This window comes from Chiloscyllium plagiosum, chromosome 15 (assembly GCF_004010195.1).
Source record: "Chiloscyllium plagiosum isolate BGI_BamShark_2017 chromosome 15, ASM401019v2, whole genome shotgun sequence".
Classification (NCBI taxonomy): Eukaryota; Metazoa; Chordata; class Chondrichthyes; order Orectolobiformes; family Hemiscylliidae; genus Chiloscyllium; species Chiloscyllium plagiosum.
Window position 1 is genome coordinate 3,031,339 of NC_057724.1, and position 20,478 is coordinate 3,051,816.

General features: G+C 45.2%; 1 protein-coding gene across 2 annotated transcripts in view; it reads left to right on the forward strand.

The window, feature by feature from the left end:
- The window catches only part of LOC122557047 (gamma-aminobutyric acid receptor subunit gamma-4-like), a 236,879-nt gene that overhangs the window by 171,103 nt on the left and 45,298 nt on the right, over positions 1-20,478 (forward strand). For both annotated transcript variants that reach the window (XM_043704289.1, XM_043704290.1), the window contains exons 4-5: positions 10,448-10,668; positions 16,301-16,383. In XM_043704289.1, coding sequence (XP_043560224.1) covers positions 10,448-10,668; positions 16,301-16,383 — 304 coding nt within the window. The remainder of the gene's footprint in view (positions 1-10,447; positions 10,669-16,300; positions 16,384-20,478) is intronic.

Genomic DNA, 20,478 nt, shown 5'->3' on the forward strand with positions numbered 1-20,478 from the left:
CCACGGACTGAGTGAGGCCTATTGGGGACCAAGGAGGCAACCTGTGTTGAAGCTGCAGGACATTGAAAAGACTTCTCTTCAGTTTTCACCCCGGAAAAGGAGAACAATTGTATGGAATTCAGTGAGAGGGACTGTGAGAAACTTGCACAGTTTCGCGGCACGGTGGCACAGTGGTTAGCACTGCTGCCTCACAGCGCCAGAGACCCGGGTTCAATTCCCGACTCAGGCGACTGACTGTGTGGAGTTTGCACGTTCTCCCCGTGTCTGCGTGGGTTTCCTCCGGGTGCTCCGGTTTCCTCCCACAGTCCAAAGATGTGCAGGTCAGGTGAATTAGCCATGCTAAGTTGCCCGTAGTGTTAGGTAAGGGGTAAATGTAGGGGTATGGGTGGGTTGCGCTTCGGCGGGTCAGTGTGGACTTGTTGGGCCGAAGGGCCTGTTTCCACACTGTAATCTAATCTAATCTAATCTAATACAGGGACACTCTGAGCCAACCCTCTCCCACAGCTACAGTCCCAATCTCCCTCCCCGCACAGTTACAGTCCCAATCTCCCTCTCCCACACAGTTACAGTCCCAATCTCCCTCTCCCACACAGCTACAGTCTCAATCTCCCTCTCCAACAGCTACAGTCCCAATCTCCCTCTCCCACAATCTCAGTCCCAATCACCCTCTACCACACAGTTACAGTCCCAATCTCCCTCTCCCACACAGTTACAGTCCATCTCCCTCGCCCACACAGTTACGGTCCTAATCTCCCTCTCCCACAGCTACAGTCCCAATCGCCCTCTCCCACAGAGCTACAGTCCCAATCTCCCTCTCCCACACAGTTACAGTCCCAATCTCTCACTCCCGCACAACTACTGTCCCAATTTCCCTTTCCCACGCAGCTACAGTCGCAATCTCCCTCCCCCACACAGTTACAGTCCCAATCTCCCTCCCCCACACAGTTACAGTCCCAATCTCCCTCCCCCACACAGTTACAGTCCCAATCTCCCTCCCCCACACAGTTACAGTCCCAATCTCCCTCCCCCACACAGTTACAGTCCCAATCTCCCTCCCCCACACAGTTACAGTCCCAATCTCCCTCCCCCACACAGTTACAGTCCCAATCTCCCTCCCCCACACAGTTACAGTCCCAATCTCCCTCCCCCACACAGTTACAGTCCCAATCTCCCTCCCCCACACAGTTACAGTCCCAATCTCCCTCCCCTACTCCCAACCCCCCCCCCCCACCCAGTGCCAATCTCCCTCTCCCACACAGTTACAGTCCCAATCTCCCTCTCCCACACAGCTACTGTCCAAAATTCCCTCTCCCACACAGCAACAGTCCCAATCTCCCTCTTCCACACAGCTACAGTCCCAATCTCCGTCTCCCACAGCTACAGTCCCAATCTCCCTCTCCCACAGCTACTGTCGCAATCTCCCTCTCCCACACAGCAACAGTCCCAATCTCCCTCTTCCACACAGCTACGCAATCTCACTCTCCCACACAGCAACAGTCCCAATCTCCCTCTCCCACACAGCTACAGTCCCAATCTCTCTCTCCTACACAGCTACAATCCCAATCTCCCTCTCCCACACAGTTACAGTCCCAATCTCTCACTCCCGCACAACTACTGTCCCAATTTCCCTTTCCCACGCAGCTACAGTCGCAATCTCCCTCCCCCACACAGTTACAGTCCCAATCTCCCTCCTCCACACAGCTACAGTCCCAAGCTCCCTCTCCCACACACCTACAGGCACAATCTCCCTCTCCCACACAGCTATAGTCCCAATCTCCCTCTCCCACACAGCTACAGTCCCAATCTCCCTCTCCCAAACAGCTACAGTCCCAATCTCCCTCTTCCACACAGTTTCACTCCCAATTTCTCTCTCCCACACAACTATAGTCCCAATCTCCCTCCCCCACACAGTTACAGTCCCAATCTCCCTCTCCCACGGACTTACAGGCCCAATTTCCCTCTCACACACAGCTACAGTCCCAAACTCCCTCTCCCACACAGCTACAGTCCTAATCTCCCTCTGCCACACAGTTACAGTTCCAATCTCCCTCTCCCACACAGCTACAGTCCCAATCTCCCTCTCCCACACAGTTACAGTCCCAATCTCCCTCTGCCACATAGCTACAGTCCCAATCTCCCTCTCCACTCTGCCACATAGCTACAGTCCCAATCTCCCTCTCCAACAGTTATAGTCCCAATCTCCCACCCCCACACAGTTACCATCCCAATCTCCCTCTCCCACACAGTTACAGTTCCAATCTCCCTCTCTCACACAGCTAGTCCTAATCTCCCTCTCCCACACAGTTACAGTCCTAATCTCCCTCTCCCACAGCTACAGTCCCAATCGCCCTCTCCCACAGAGCTACAGTCCCAATCTCCCTCTCCCACACAGCTACAGTCCCAATCTCCCTCCCCCACACAGTTACGGTCCCAATCTCCCTCTCCCACACAGCTACAGTCCCAATCTCTCTCTCCTACACAGCTACAATCCCAATCTCCCTCTCCCACACAGTTACAGTCCCAATCTCCCTCTGCCACATAGCTACAGTCCCAATCTCCCTCTCCAACAGTTATAGTCCCAATCTCCCTCCCCCACACAGTTACCATCCCAATCTCCCTCTCCCACACAGTTACAGTTCCAATCTCCCTCTCTCACACAGCTAGTCCTAATCTCCCTCTCCCACACAGTTACGGTCCTAATCTCCCTCTCCCACAGCTACAGTCCCAATCGCCCTCTCCCACAGAGCTACAGTCCCAATCTCCCTCTCCCACACAGCTACAGTCCCAATCTCCCTTCCCCACACAGCTACAGTCCCAATCTCCCTCTCCAACACAGCTACAGTCCAGTCTCCCTTCCCCGCACAGCTACTGTCCCAATCTCCTTCCCCGCACAGCTACAGTCCCAATCTCCCTTCCCCACACAGCTACTGTCCCAGTCTCCCTTCCCCGCACAGCTACTGTCCCAATCTCCCTTCCCCGCACAGCTACTGTCCCAGTCTCCCTTCCCCGCACAGCTACAGTCCCAATCTCCCTTCCCCGCACAGCTACTGTCCCAATCTCCCTTCTCCGCACAGCTACTGTCCCAATCGCCCTTCCCCACACAACTCCAGTCCCAATCATCCCCATAACTACAGTCCAAACCTCCCTTTCTCACACACCTACAGTCCAAACTTCCCTCCCCCATATAGCAATAGTCTGAACCTCCCCTTTCCCCAAATGATTATGCATGAAAAAAGAACAAAGAAAATTACAGCACAGGAACAGGCTTTTCAGCCCTCCAAATCTGTGCCGATCCAGATCCTCCATCTAAACCTCTCGCCTATTTTCTAAGGATCTGTATCCCTTTGCTCCCTGCCCATTCATGTATTTGTCCAGATCCATCGTAAATGACACTATTGTGCCCGCCTCTACCACCTCCGCTGGCAGCACATCCCAGGTACCCACCAATCTCTGTATGAAGACCTTTCCACATATATCTCACCTAAATTCTTCCCCTCTCACTTGAACTCATTACCCCAAGTAATTGTGTCCTCCACTCTGGGACAAAGCTTCTTGCTATCCACCCTGTCTACACCTTTCAGGATTTTGTCGGCCTCAATCAGGCTCCCCCCCCCCCCCCCGCCTTCCAACATAGAAGAATACAGCGCAGTGTATTTCCAATTAAAATAACCCTAATCTACTCAATCCCTCCTCATAGTTAACACCATCCATACCTGGCAACATCCTGGTGAAACTCCACTGAACCCTCTCTAAAGCATCCACATCCTTTTGATAATGTAGTGACCAGAACTGTATGTAGTATTCCAAATGTAGCCGAACCAAAGTCTTATACAATGACTTTGGTTATACAATGTAACATGACCTGCCAACTCTAGTACTCAATAGTAGAGTACTAGAGTTGGCAAGTCTCTACTCAAGGCAGTCTTGATCACTCTATTGACCTGCATTGCCACCTTCAGGGAACAATGGACCTGAACACCCAGATCTCTCTGTACATCAACTTTCCCCAGGACTTTTCCATTTACTGTATAGTTTGCTTTAGAAATGCATCTTCCAAAATGTGTCACCTTGCATTTGTCCAGATTGAACTCCATCTGCCATTTCTCTGCCTACCTCTCCAATCTATCTATATTCTGCTCTATTCTCTGACAGTCTCTTTCACTATCTGCTATCCCACCAATCTTAGGGTCATCTGCAAACTTGCTAATGAGGCAACCTACACCTTCTTCCAAATCGTTTATGAATACCACAAACAACAGTGGTCATAGAGTCATAGAGTCATAGAAATGCACAGCATGGAAACAGACCCTTCGGTCCAACCCGTCCATGCCGACCAGATATCCCAACCCAATCTAGTCCCACCTGCCAGTACCTGGCCCATATCCCTCCAATATCCTATCCATGCCCCTCATAATTTTGTAAACCTCTATAAGGTCACCCCTGAGCGTCCGATGCTCCAGGGAAAACAGCCCTAGCCTGTTCAGCCTCTCCGTGTAGCTCAGATCCTTCAACTCTGGCCACAGCATGGATCCCTGTGGAACACCACTGGTCACAGACTCCATTTTGAGAAGCTCCCTTCCACGACTACTCGCTGGGTTCTTGTGCCCAACCAGTTCTCTATCCATCTAGCTAGAACACCCTGGACCCCATGCGACTTCACCTTCTTCATCAGTCTATCATGAGGAACCTTACCAAACGCCTTATTGAAGTCCATGTATATGACATCCACATCCCTTCCGTCATCAATCAACTTTGTCACCTTTTCAAAGAATTCTAATAGGTTTGTAAGACATGACCTTCCCTGCACAAAACCATGCTGACTATCACTGATAAGCCCATTTGCTTCCAAATGGGTACATATCCTATCGCTTAGTATTTTCTCCAGTAGCTTCCCTATCGCTGACATCTGGTAACAGGTCTCTGGATTATCTCTGCTACTCTTCTTCAACAAGGGGACAACATTTGCAATTCTCCAGTCTTCTGGGAACCTCCCTTGTTTTCAAGGATGCTATAAAGATATGTTGCTATTTCCTCTCTTGCTTCCCTCTGTCACCTGGGACAGATCCTTAGATTAGATTAGATTGCGTACAGTGTGGAAACAGGCCCTTCGGCCCAACAAGTCCACACCGACCCGCCTAAGCGCAACCCACCCATGCCCCTGCATTTACCCCCTACCTAACACTACGGGCAATTTAGCATGGCCAATTCACCTGACCTGCACATTTTTCGACTGTGGGAGGAAACCGGACCATCCAGAGAAGACCCACGCAGACACGGGGAGAACGTGCAAACTCCACACAGTCAGTCGCCTGAGGCAGGAAATGAACCCGGGGTTCTGGCGCTGTGAGGCAGCAGTGCTAACCACTGTGCCACCAGACCTGGGGACTTGTCCATTTTAATGCCTTTTGGAATACCCAACACTTCCACCCTCCTTATGCCAACTTGACCGAGAGTAATCAAAGATCTATCCTTAACCTCAGCATCCGTCATATTCCTCTCCTCGGTGAATACCGATGCAAAGTACTCATTAAGAATCTCACCCATTTACTCTGACTCCACGCATAATTTTCCTCCTTTGTCCTTGAGTGGGCCAACCCTTTCCGTAGTTACCCTTTTGCTCCTTATATATAAATAAAAGGCTTTGAGGTTTTCTTTCATCCTGCTCGCTAAGGATATCTCATGACCCCTTTTAGCCCTCTTAATTCCTCGTTTCAGATTGGTCCTACATTCTCGGTATTCATCTAAAGCTACATCTATCTACAGTCACCCAGATCTTTTGTATGCATGCTTTTTCCTCTTAGCTAGTCTCATAATTTTACCTGTCATCCATGATTCCTTAATCTTGCCATTTCTATCCCTCATTTTCACAGGAACATATCTCTCCTGAACTCGAAATCAACTTCTCTTTGAAAGCCTCCCACTTATCAAATGTGGATTTACCTTCAAACAGCTGCTCCCGATCTTCATTCCCCAGCTCCTGCCAAATGTTGGTATCGTTGGCCTTCCGCTTTGCCTTTAGGACCGCTTTCGTCTTTGTCCATGAGTATTCTAAAACTTATAGAATTGTGATCACTATTCCCAAAGTAATCCCCTACTTAAACTTCAATCACCTGGCCGGGCTCATTCCCCAACACCAAGTTCAGTATGGCCCCTTCCTGAGTTGGACTACTTACATACTGCTCTAGAAAACCCTCCTGGGTGGTCCTTAAAAATTCTGCTCCATTCAGACCGCTAACACGAAGTGAATTCAAGTCATTGTTGGGAAAATTAAAATCTCCTATCACCACCACCCTGTTGCTCCTACATTTTTCCAGAATCTGTTTACAGATTTGTACCTTTATCTCACGTTCGCTGTTGAGAGGCCTGTAGTACAGCCCCAACATTGTTACCGCACCCTTCCTATATCTGAGGTCTGCCCATATTGCCTCATTGCTTGAGTCCTCCATAGTGCCATCCTTCAGCACAGCTGTGTTATCCTCTCTGACCAGTAATGCAACCCCTTTTTACCTCCCTCTCTATCCTGCCTGAAGCATCTATATCCTCAGATAATTAGTTGCCAATCATGTCCCCTCAACCAAGTCTCAGTAATAGCAATAACATCATACTCCCAGGAATTAATCCAAGCCCTAAGTTCATCTCCTTTACCTTCTATACTTCTCACATTAAAACAAATGCACCTCAGACCACCAGTCCCTCTGCGTTCATCCTCCACTTCCTTCCTACTCTTCTCCTTAGTCACTCTGACTTTGTTATCTAGTTCCTTACAGGCTTTAGTTACTACCTCCTTATTGTCCATTAACCTCCTCATTTGGTTCCCACTCCCCTGCCACGTTAGTTTAAACCATCCCTAACTGCGTTAGCAAAAGCACCCCCAAGGACATTGGTTCAGTCTGGCCCAGATGTAGACCATCCAACTTGTAATAGTCCCACCTCCCCCAGAATTGGTCCCAATGTCCCAAAGATCTGAACCCCTTCCTTCTGTGCCATCTCTCAAGCCACGCATTCATCCTGAATATTCCACTATTCCTACTCTGACTAGCAAGTGGCACTGGTAACAATCCTGGGATTACTACCTCTGAGGTCCTACTCTTTAACTTGGTTCCTAACTCCCTGAATTCTTTGTGTAGGACCTCATCCTGTTTTTTTACCGTGAGAAGTAGGCGGCACGGTGGCACAGCAGTTAGCACTGCTGCCTCACAGCGCCTGAGACCCGGGTTCAATTCCCGCCTCAGGCGACTGACTGTGTGGAGTTTGCACGTTCTCCCCATGTCTGTGTGGGATTCCTCCGGGTGCTCCGGTTTCCCCCCACAGTCCAAAGATGTGCAGGTCAGGTGAATTGGCCATGCTAAATTGCCCATAGTAGTAGGTAAGGGGTAAATATAGGCGTATGGGTGGGTTGCGCTTCGGCGGATCGGTGTGGACTTGTTGGGCCGAAGGGCCTGTTTCCACACTGTAATGTAATGTAATCTAATCTAATCTAATCATTGGTGTCTATATGCTCCACGACAACTGGTTATTCACCCGCCCTTGAGAATTTCCTGCAATCGATCTGAGACATCCCTGACTCGTGCATCTGGGAGGCAACATGCCATTTGGGAGTCTCATTTTTGACCACAGACCCACCTATCTATGCCCCTTACAATTGGATCCTCTGTGACCATAGCCCTTCCACTCTTTTTCCTGCCCTTCAGTACAGCAAAGCCAGCCATGGTGCCATGAACCTGGCTACTGCTGCCTTCCCCTGGTGAGCCATCTCCCCCAACAGTATCCAAAACGATCTACCTGTTTTGGAGAGAGATGACCGCAGGGGACACCTTCACTGCCTTCCTGCTCTTTCTCTGTGTTTTGGTCACCCATTCCCTTTCTCCCTCAGCAATCCTAATCTGCGGTGTGACCAATTCACTAAATGTGCTATCTATGAACCCTTCAGCATTGTGTATGCTCCAAAGTGAGTTCATCCGCAGCTCCAGAGCTGTCATGCGGTCTAACAAGAGCTGCAACTGGACACACTTCCTGCAGGTGAAGGAGTCAGGGATATCAGCCGTGTCCCTGAGCTCCCACATTGAATAAAAGGACCATAACACTGCTCTGGGATCTCCTGCCATTTTTAATCTTAAGCTTTATCTAAGTTGAGACTAAAGTTACGAAAAACGAAAGAGAAGTTTTTTTTAACCAATCACATGAGAAAATATAAAAAAGAACAGAAAGTCCTTACCTTAACAACACACCACAGAATCCTTTTTTCTTCAGTTAGAGGAGGAGGGTGGGTGGGAGACACTACACAGGTAGTGTCTCGGGTTCCACCACTGTCCAAATATATCAGCTTTTTAAACGGTTTGCTTACCTTCCCGGCAGTTCCCTGGTACTCGTTCTCTCGCTGCAATTAAAATGGAGGCCGCCGACTCCCGAAGTTAGCTTTTTAAACGGTTTGCTTACCTTCCCGGCAGTTCCCTGGTACTCGTTCTCTCGCTGCAATTAAAATGGAGGCCGCCGATTCCCGAAGTTAGCTTTTTAAATGGTTTGCTTACTTTCCCGGCAGTCCCCAGTCCTTATTCTCCTCGCCTTTGCTGCAATTAAAATGGGAAGGTACTTCTACTTTTGTTTAACAACCCCTGAAGCTCGTATGATGACAGGCATAGACCCCTGTAGTACAGGGACAGCCACAGACAGTGTTGTGACCCAGGAGCAAGTAATACTGTGCTGCACAGGTGGAGCTTGTGAGGTTGGTGGAGGAGAAAGTGAGGACTTCAGATGGTGGACATCTGAGTTATAAAGAGTGGTGCTGGAAAAGTCAGATAGCATTCGATAAGCAGGAGAGTCGATGTTTTGGGCATCAGCCCTTCATCAGGAAGGTTGGAGGAGGGAATGGATGAGTATATGAGGTTTGGGGGATGATAGTGTTGGGAGTGTTGCAAGATCATGCACAGCGATTGGGAGCAGTGTTATACCAGTCATTGTGGGGGTTGAGTTTTAATAATTGAGAGGGTCTTACAAAATGATTATGATGGATATCAGTGGTGGGGATTTGTGGGTGATTTGGGGAAACTGAACAATTTCCTGGCCCTCAGACAGTGCTGTAAAACCACTTCCCTTGTAGAAACCTGTCCTACTCACTTTCTTTTACTTGCTGTGTATTCCATGTACAGGAAATATTGCCAACAGTGGTTAAGATAAATCACCTCTAAATTAGTGGGAGGTGACCTTCTTAAAAGGTTTTAATGCACAACATACTAAATAGTTGACCTAACCTTTCACAGACTCTGCTGACATAAGAAACAGGCTGATCTGAGATGGATGAGGTTTCTATTTCAGATTTAAACTTTTTACCTTTCCCACCCAACCATAATCCACCAGTTTTTGAGATGTTGGAACAATAACCCTGAATTTGCTATACACTTAACGACAAGAATAATTGTTCTTTTCTTTAGTTATGGGTAAAATACACAGCATCTTTCAGGAAATGGCAATGGATGTTGAAGCTCAAGTGTTCACAGGTTACATTGTTCCATTGCTAGTTCCACTTTCAATCTGGGATTCTCAACATTTGTCCATTAGTAGCAGGACAGTCGCCCAGTGGTTAATACTGCTGCCTCACAGCACGAGGGACCCAGGTTCGATTCCAGCATCAGGCAACTGTCCGTGTGGAGTTTGTACAATCTCTCTGCGTCTGCATGGGCTTCCTCCGGGTGCTCCGGTTTCCTCCCACAGTCTAAAGATGTGCATCTTAGTTGAATTGGCCATGCTAAATTTTCCATAGTGTCCAGGAGGAATGTTAGGTTGGGTGGATTAGTCAGGGGTAAATATAGAGTAGGGGGAATGGATCTGCATGGTTTACTCTTCAGAGGGTCAGTGTGGACTTGTTGGGCTGAAGGGCCTGTTTCCACACTGTAGGGATTCTATAATTATCCATTAAGCTCACCACAGACAGTGAAGTTACATCATTATGTTTAAATATCTTTTTAATAATGGAGTTAAGTACTAATTACTGACAGTCAACTTCTTCGGCACTGAACACAGACTACTACCAATGTGGAGCCTCATTCCTTCAGATTTTCTTTTAGAGGCCTGGTTCTTACACTGTTCCAGTGCTTGGTGCCCTCTTTCCCTCATTGTACTGTTACCAGTTCATACTTCCAGTATTTAATGGGCAAAACCTTTTGTTTGAGCTGAAGGGTTCTTGAGCATGTTAAACCAATGGCAGATACAGTGAAATGCCCTGATCCTGACCCTGTTTATCTTACTATAGGTGCTGTCACTTCAAACCTACTCGCCAGGGTGAATTGCAAACTATCTCCCTCACCCTCAGATTCTCACCCTGATTCTCAGTTACACTTATAAAGTGACCATTGTCTTGAACGTAGAGTCCAAAGAGATTGTGACAAGTCTGAGATTGGTGATTTTACAAATGAGGTCTTGTGTATGAAAAAAATACTGTCTTATGTTGCAGGAGTACACCATCGATATCTTCTTCGCACAAACATGGTATGACAGAAGGCTGCGTTTTAACAGCACACTGAAAGTCCTGACATTGAACAGTAACATGGTGGGGCGCATCTGGATCCCAGATACCATATTCCGAAACTCAAAGCGGGCTGATTCTCATTGGATCACCACACCCAATCAACTACTGAGAATTTGGAATGATGGCAAGATCCTCTATACTCTGAGGTAAGGTTGTTGACCTGGACATCACATCACATGACTACCCACTGCTCCAGCCCCACCTCAGACAGACTCCCTACCTCAAAAATCCTTCCTCCCTTCCTTCTTCTCTCAAACAGCCATCTTTCTTCCCCGCGCCCCCCCCCACCACCACCACCACCACCACCACAAACCCCTCTCCTCAGACAGCCCTTTGTCTTTGCCACATGCCTGCTCCCAACCTCATGGCCTATTGCAGATCATTGTTTCCCCAAAGAGAAGACAGCAACACATTTACACTCCAACTCCAGCAAGTTTCCATGTATATTTTTGGAGCTCAAGTTGCCAAAACATAGGCTTCTCTCTCATTACAGAGAGACCAAAGATGGTGGCTTAACCTGAGAATCATTGCAGCCCAGGTGACGAATGAGGTTGAGAAGGAGGGTCCTCATAAGAACTTCAGCTGGTTTAGGAATCAAATCTGCAATGCTGGCATCATTCTACATTGCAGATCAGCTCAGTAAAAACAAGGACTGCAGATGCTGAAAACCAGAGTCTAGATTAGAGTGGTGCTGGAAAGGCACAGCAGGTCAGGCAGCATCTGAGGAGCAGGAAAATCCTGCACCTCGAATGCTGCCTGATCTGCTGTGCTTTTCCAGCACCACTCTAATCTAGATTGCAGATCAGCTGTCCAGCCAACTGAGTTAACCATAGGGGAAGTGACACCCTGGTGGTATTATTGCTGTACTTTTAATCCAGAGACCCTGGGAATGTTCTGGGAATCCAGGTTCAAATCCTGTCATGGCAGATGGTGGAATTTGAATTCAATAAAAGAATGGAACTAAGTGTCTAATGATGACCATGAATCGATTGTCTGGAAAAACACATCTGATTCACCAGTATACTTAAGAAATGAAACTCCATTCTTATCTGGTCTGGATTACATGTGGCTCCAGACCCACAGTAATGTGATTGACTCTTATCTGCTTTCTGGACAATTGGGGAAGGATAATAAATGCAGACCTAGCCAGTTATGCCCTCATCCCATGAATGAATATTAAAAAAGTGATGTCTCTGTCTATATGTGTATTTATAAAGCTATGAACTTGAAGGAGTGCACTATCATTCTAATCCCACTACTCCATGGGTTACAACAAATAAAAATAAAAATACTATTTCCTAGTTACTGAGCCAAATAAATGCCTTATCCAGATCAAGTTTTAAATTAAATAAATCTATTAACCAAGTTTCTCGAAAAAGCACATTATGAAAACAAGCTGTGATCTCACCAGTATCCTGTATGACTGCAGCATAACCTCCCACTTTTTAATTAAATTCCACTTGGGAAAAATGATTACATTTGATTAGCTTAATTACTTGCTGTGCCTGCATGTTAACACTCTGTAATTTATGCACTAGATCACCCAGATCTCTCTGCATTTTAGAGTTCTCATCATTTAGATAATATTCCTTTTGTTTATTCCTCCTGCCAAAATGAGCATTTTGATATTTTTCTCATTATACTCCATTTGACAGATCATTACCCATTTACTTAACCTGTCAATAACTTTTTTTTTGTAGCCTCCTCATCTCTGATTCACAATTACTTTTGCTACCCCGCATGTGTCATCATTTAATTTGGAAGCTAAATCATCCATCCTTTCATATACTCGATTAAAAGTCGATCTCATGTAAATGTCGAACCCCAGTTTTGGCCAAATAAATCTGAAATTTTCCATATATCTCAAGTAAAACTTGACTCTAGTTCTTCACAGATAACAGATAAGCATTTGTGAGTCAAGGTATTATCCTGTACATAAATGTTAAGATGAGGAAATGAATTTTCATTTTCATGCCAATAAGTGTTTTTCGATGTACAATTCACACCAACATTAGGCTACGAATTTCTTAAGTTTGTTATCAAACGGGCAATATAATTAATATAATTAGTGTAATGAAAAGTTCATCATACCATAATTTCCCATCTGAGATAGGCATATATGCATTACATCACTATAACTACCTGCAGCTGTTGATTTCTGATGGTTATCATGATCGATGAGACTGCATGAGAGTCTGCTAACTGTTCTTATCAGAAATCAAAGCTTAAAATGTTAGTTTCAAAAAAACTAAAACAACAGTAAATGTGATAAAACAGAGAGAATTGGAAGAATTTGGCAAGAAAGTTTTAGATGCATCAGGTCAGAGTCAGGTGACACCCTCCCTTTGTGTATAGCTCAGCTAAGCTCAGTTCCCCTATTGCACTTGTGGAATTACAGTAAGTTGTTGTGTTTCTTTTCTTTCTTTGTTTATAGACCAATTGGGCTTCTGCTAATGATATGGTATTTTGGGCTGTAGCATGAATTTCAGCCCCTCAAAAGTAGTATCCGTGTAATAGTTGACCTCATAAATTTAACCTTAAAAAACAGTGTAAAGAAATTTGACTTTTACACGATTGTATATGGTAAGTCACTTACATAAATTATTGCGATTCCAGCACTGATCCCTGAGCCACACCATTCTTTATATCTTGTTAATCTTTTTAAAAAAAACTTATGCCCATTCTCTACTTCCTGTGAACTAGCAAATGTTGCATCCATGGTAATATTCTATCACCTGCATGACCTTTTATCATCTGCAGTAAATTTTGATATGGCACCTTACACAATACTGAAACAGTTTCAAACTTGCTAGACAGCTACAAAAGCTGAGGCTCCAGCCCTCTGGATTGACAAGTACACTGTCCTTTCCCAGCACACACCAAATTAGGTGATCCAACTCTAAGCAATATTACTGTGACGTGGTAAAAAGAATAAAGGTAACTTTCCCCTCAATAAAAGTCCCCTCCATAAAGGTCTGCATATTGGTCTCTAGCTCAAACCTCTGAGTTGAATCTGATCCATTTTCAATCCTTGCCACAAGCATGTACATTCTGGGTGAAACTCTTATCCACAGAAGAAAATGAGGACTGCAGATGCCGGAGATCAGAGTCAAGAGTGTGGTGCTAGAAAAGCACAGCAGGATCATGCAGCATCCAATGAGCAGGAGAATTGATGTTTCGGGCATAAGGTCTTCATCAGGAAACTTTTACCCATCAACATGCTGTAACTGTGACACATCATCTGTTCAGCCGTTCTTAATGTGATCTAAGAGTTGCTTAATTATTTCATTCAATGTTGTACTTAGGCATTTTTGTATATACTTTATTAACCTTTCCACCAGTTGCTGTGTTATTTTGAGTTTTAGGAATAAAGTAGACCTTAGTCACTTCCAGATACTTGCTAAATAACTAGCTTCTTCATCTATAGCAATTTAAGAATAAATTTTGAAATGTTAAAAAGTTTATGAAAAGTCAAAGTACCAGAACACCTGTTTCTCCTCTTCCCCTTATCTAATTTAGTCGCTTAACTGTGACATAATTGCACTTAAGTCACATTGAATGGCAGAGCAGGCTTGAGAAGCCAAATGGCCTACTCTTGCTCCTATTTTTCTATGTTAAGTGCTAAATCGCACACAGTTGGCTAGTTTGATCTACTCCGAATATAAAAAAGCTGTATGACTCTCTTAATGTGGATCTATTTGTTCTTAAATAAGCTGCTCTTTCACTGGAACTCTTGTTAAAATCCTGCTTAAGATTGGCAACTACAGAATGTAATCTGCAGATTTCAATTTAATGTTAACTGCAAATTAAACTAGGCTTGTATCAAGTTAGACTTATTCAATAACTGGATGTGGTCAGGCCTGTCTCCGAAAAGAGGTTGATATTTTTAGTCATGAAAGAAAGGCCTGAGAATTTACTTCAGCTTTCTGCCATTATGACATTGAAATTAATAAGGAATGCAGCAGAAACCTCCTCCATGTGATTGGGAAATTACCAGAGTTCAACAGAAGGAAGTCAGAAGAACATTTAAGGCAAGAAATTATTTCAACATTCTTTCTCTAATTAATTTTTCCTAATATCAATATCAATATAAAATTGTTCAAGGTCTGAAACATCGGTGGGTCCATTTATCATCGTGCATCAGATCTGACTGAGTATCACATAGTCCCAACTTCAACATGAATCATATAAGTCAATAACAAAATAGACAATGAAAAATTTGTTCAAAGAATTAAGGTTTAAGAAACATCTTGAAGTAGGAGAGAAAGGTAGAGAGGTGTAGAGAGGGGAATCCAGAGCTCAGGCCAAAGGCAACTGAAGGCCACCAATGGAGCAGTTAAAAGCAGAGATAAATGCAGATTATATTGGAGGGCTTTAGCGATTGAGGAGACGTCAGAACAGAGGGATTTAAATAGAAGAACAGGGCAGCATGTGGCTCAGTGTTTAGCCCTGCTGCCTGTCAGTGCCAGGGACCCAGGTTCGACTCCAGCCTTGGGTAACTGTCTATGTAGAGTTTGCACATTGAGTCATTGAATCCCCTACAGTGCGGAAGCAGGCCATTCAGCTCATCAATCCACACTGACTCTCTCATCAAGCATCCCATCCCCCGACTCTATCCCTGTAACCCTGCATTTCCCATGGCTAACCCACCTAGCCTGCACACTATGGGGCAACTTAGCATGGCTAATCCACCTAACCTGTACATCTTTAGACAGTGGGAGGAAACTGGAGCATCTGAAGGAAACCAACGCAGACATGGGGTGACCATGCAAACTCTACACAGTCACCAGGAATTGAACCCAGGTCCCTGGCGCTGACCACTGAGCTAACCTCTGAGCAACCATACAGATTTGTCTGGGTTTCCTCCGGGTGCTCCAGTTTCCTCTGAAGATATGCAGGTTAAGTGGATTGGCCATGCTAAATTGCCTAGTGATATGCAGGCATGTTGGATTAACAGTGGCTAAATGCGGAGTAACGGGGATAGGGTAGGAGGGAGGGAGAGTGCAGACTTAATGGGCCAAATGGTCTTTAACAGTACTGTAGGGATTCTATTGAAGTACTTAAAGTGAAGCAATTTTGTAGCAAAGAGTTAATGGGAGAATAGGACTTCTTCTTTCACCAGATGTGGGCATCACTGGCTAGGCCAATTTTACTGCTCAGTCTTAATTACCCAGAGGCCAATAAGAATCAAGTACATTGCTGTGGATGTAGAGTCACATGTAGATTGGACCAGGTAAGGATGGAAGATTCCTTTCCTGAATGACAGTGAATCAGATGGATTCTCTGACAACCAACCATGATATCATGAGACTCTCAATTCCTGATTTTTTTAAAAATTCACATTCTGCCATGGAAGGATTCGAACCCAAGTCCCTAGAACATTACCTCGGTCTCTGGATTAACACTGTGGTGATTATACCATGAGGTGAAGTTGAACTTGGGCAGCAGAATTTTGGTTGAACCAAAGGTTATGAAACTATGGGCAGCTGACCTGCAGAATACCACAATGCTCTAACATGGAGGTAATAAAGGTATTGATGATGGTTTCAGCAGCTAAAGACTGAGATAGGGCAGAGATTGGAAAGGTTACAGAGGTAGAAAAATAAGGCTTTGGGTAATGGTGAGGATGTGAAACGAGCCCATGATTGAGAGAGGAACAGTGGCTAAGGAAGGAAATCAAAGAGAACGACTTCAATCTTCCCAATCTTTACTTGAAGAAAATGCTTTCTAGAAGTAGTAGTATGCTTGATGGAGATGAGTTTATTTTCCATTTTACAGGCTCACAATCGAGGCGGAATGCCAGCTGTATCTGCAGAACTTTCCCATGGATGAGCAGTCCTGTCCTCTCACCTTCTCCAGTTGTAAGTCTGTGATGCAACTCATTCAAAGCCTCATTCTCAGTCCTAGCACCTGGCCTCTAGTCATTAACTGTTGAGTTTTCTATCTCTGCTGTGAGTGAAACATTGACTTTTTGATTAGTTCTTGAATTAAAGTCAGAATGCCGGTTGGATTCTGCTCAGATGCCATTACTCTCTAATCAGCAGGATGGTGACTTGGGTTTTTTACCCCTGTAGCCAAGTCATCAGCCAATGCCACCCTCCCTGTACAGGACAGGTGCAAGCTACTTCTGGTTGGGGTGATATGGGCTCAACTGTGTACCTTCTGGATATCAGTCTGTGTTCAGAAGCTTGGATTTCTGACCACCAAAACTGCCTGGATTTGAAATCAAACCCACAACCTCCCTCCTCAGAGGTGAGAGCATTATGTCTGAGCCAGTGTTGCTGTCATAGAACATAGAAAATTACAGCACAGAACAGGCCCTTTGGCCTACGATGTTGTGCCAAGGTTTAATCCTAATGTAAAACATAATAACTTAACCTACACACCCCTCAACTCACTGCTATCCATGTGCCTATCCAACAGTCGCTTGAATGTCCCTAATGACTCTGCTTTCACCACCACTGCTGGCAACGCATTCCATGCATTCACAACTCTCTGCGTAAAGAATCTACCTTTGATGTGTCCTCTATACCTTTCCCCTAATATCTTAAAACTATGACCCCTCGTACCTATCAATCCTGCCCTGGGGAAGAGTCTCTGGCTATTGACTCTTCTATTCCTCTCATTATCTTGTATACCTCGATCAGGTCTCCTCTCTTCCTCCTTCTCAAAAGAGAGAAAAGTCCGAGTTTTTTTAATCTTTCTTCATAAGGCAAGGTCTCCAGGCAGTATCCTGGTAAACCTTCTTTGCACCCTCTCCAAAGCCTTTGTATCTTTCCTATAATAGGGCGACCACAACTGGACACAATTTTCCAAGTGCGGTCTCACAAGGGGCTTATAGAGCTGTAGCAAAAACTCACGACTCTTAAACTCGATCTTCCTGTTAATGAAAGCCAAGACACCATATTCTTACTTAACCCTATGCGCTTGGGTGGCAACTTTGAGGGATCTATGTACTTACACACCCAGATCCCTCTGTCCCTCCACTCTGCCAAGAATCCTGTTTTTAATCCTATATTCAGCATTCGAGTTTGACCTTCCAAAATGCATCACTTTTATCCAGGTTGAACTCCATCTGCCATTTCTCAGCCCAGCTCTGCATCCTGTCTATGTTGCGCTGCAGCCTGCAGTAGCCCACGATACTATCGACAACTCCTCCAACCTTTGTGTCATCTGCAAATTTATTAATCCCACCCCTCAACCTCCTCATCCAAGTCATTTATAAAAACTACAAAGAGCAGAGGCCCAAGTACAGAGCCCTGCAGGACCCCACTCAACACTGTCCTCCAGGCAGAATACTTTCCATCTACAACCACTCTCTGCCTTCTGTTAGCCAGCCAATTCTGAATCCAGATAGCCAAATCTCCTGTATCCCATATTTCATGAGTGGGAGTTAACATTAATGAGACAGTTACTGTATAACTCATACTTGTCAGTCAGGACCATTAGCTGTACTCGCTGTGATGAGTTTCAGAGGCCCTCATCCAGAGGTGAGACAGCCTCATTTCACTAACTGAGGCACAATAATCAGGGCTGCTCCCATCTTCGAAAACTACAATGGATTCTTTTGGGTTGGAGAGACATAATCAGCCATCCTCACCAGCTGGGGAGTGACTAATTCCAGGTCCTGTGAGCACGTTTAGAAGATACTGAGGCACTTGGATTGGCAGAACAAGGTTGGAGATTGTTGTTGGGGTGAACTCAGCTTGAAATGATTGAGAGTTGACAATGCAAGTTATGCCCAACAGTCAAAACAAAGGGAAATTGTTCTGGATGCTAAGACAGGTGGGTGATTCATATCTCGGCCATTTCACTTCCCACTCTTCCTGCACCACAACACCTCCCAAGATCAATTGCACCTTTATTAACTCAGCTTAATTTGATGCTCAGATAGATGTAGAGAAAACTATAAGATACAGGAGCAGAATTAGGCCATTCAACCTTGTCTGATATATTTCTCAACTCCATTTTCCCACCTTCTCCCTACAATTCTTGATCCCTTACTAATCAAAAACCTATCTACCTCAGTCTTGAATGCAATCAATGACTTTGCCTCCACAATCTTCTGCGGCAATGGGTTCCACAGATTAACTACCCTCTGGCAAAAGACGATTTATAAGGAGGAATAATATAACACTCTGACAAATCCTGACACAGATGGATAAATAAACTTGCAGGTGCAATCACATGTGAATGATTCCCATTGATAGTTTATCTTATTGAGATTCAGAACCATTCCAAAATACCTTTCAGATTGCAAATGAATTTGAGGCACAGTGAAGCTGATGCAGCTCGATTAGCAGAGAAAGACGGAGGGAATGACTTGTATTTCTAAAGTTGCTATCACAGCAGACAACTAAATTGGACACTGTAAATCCCGCAACCAGCAACAAAATGAAGGCCAGTAATCGAGGGATAATTATTGGTCAGGCACAGAGGAGAACTTATTTGAATAGCGCTATACGATCATCAACACAGTTTAGTGTTTCACTTGAAAGACATCTCCTTTGACAGTGCTACACTCCCTCACAACGGCACTGTTGTGTCAAAGTTTGTGCTCAAGTCCCTGGAGTGGGCTTTATTTGTGTAGCTGCCTCTCAGAGAGGCAAAAGTGTATTGGCTGAAACACAGCCAACACTGAAGTGGGGTTTGACCATTGCAGTTTCTCATTCATACCAAGAATGCCACCACCGGATCCACTTTGAGCCAGAATAATGCCAATATTTTCGATAACCATTCTTAAAAACTGTGTGAGCAGAACTACCATCTGTGATGCATTCACAGTAGAATAGCCACTGTCTGGGCTCAAGAATCATTACAGCAGTCTGTTCATTGAAACAGAGATTGTTATCAGGAACCAAGCATGGGAACCACACACACAGGCCCCAGCCCCCACCCTGTCACTGCGGTGCCTGCCAATGTAACTTTTTGTCAAGCACTCTCCTAATTGGTTGCCTCCTTGTTTGCTGTGCACTAATGAATAAAGAGAACTTCCTCCACTCAGATGTTCATTGAGGGGATACTCAGCATGCCTGGCCAAACAGCTTCTGCACTAAGTTAGGTGCCCAGTGCCAGATAGAAACACCCAGGCATTCATAAAAGCCTGTCTATTCGGTGGTGATAAAAGTGACAAGCATGGTGAGGGTTATCACGGTGTAAAATAGTGCTCACCTCCCCCCCCCTCCACAAGAAGACTACCCAAAACCTGCCCTTCCCAGTGCTACCATAATTCAACTGCCTAGCGGCCAGTCTCCCAACAAGAAGCCACATTTGCAGTACTGTTGGGGTCCTGATAAAACAGTGGAGAGGGAATATTGCAGTGTAGTAATGGTCCTGATTTGGCACCTATCGACCTATATGAAGCACATTGGCATGTTGCCCCCAGAGTTATGGTTCAGAGAAGTAGAGGCTGCTTCCACCACTTGTCCATGGAATTTTGTTTCTGACTAGACCAGCAATTATTGCCCATCCCGACTTCTCAGGGATCACCCAGTTGTTGTGCATCTGGAGCTCCATATAGGCCAGGCTGGGTAAGAATGCAGGTTTCCTTCACTAAAGACGATTAAAAAACACAATGGGTTTTTTGTCAGCAATTGTCAATGGTCACCACTGGGCTCGCTTTTCATTCCAGATCTTTATTGAATTCAGATGTTACCATGGGATTCAAACCCACGTCTCCAAGGAATGAAAATTAAAACAAATTACTGTGCATGCCAGAAATGTGAAGTAAAGCAGAAAGTGCTGGAGAAACTCGGCAGGATCTGTGGAGAGAGAAATAGAGTTAACGTTTTGAATTGAGTTCTGAAGAAATGTCATTTTGGATTGAAACATTAACTCCGTCACTCTCTGGTGTTATTGCCCAGAATGGGAGGCTGGATTACTAATCCAATGACATCACCAGTTATTCCACTATCTCCTGGTGTTCCAGTGTTGATGAACTTTGTCAGATCCCCTCT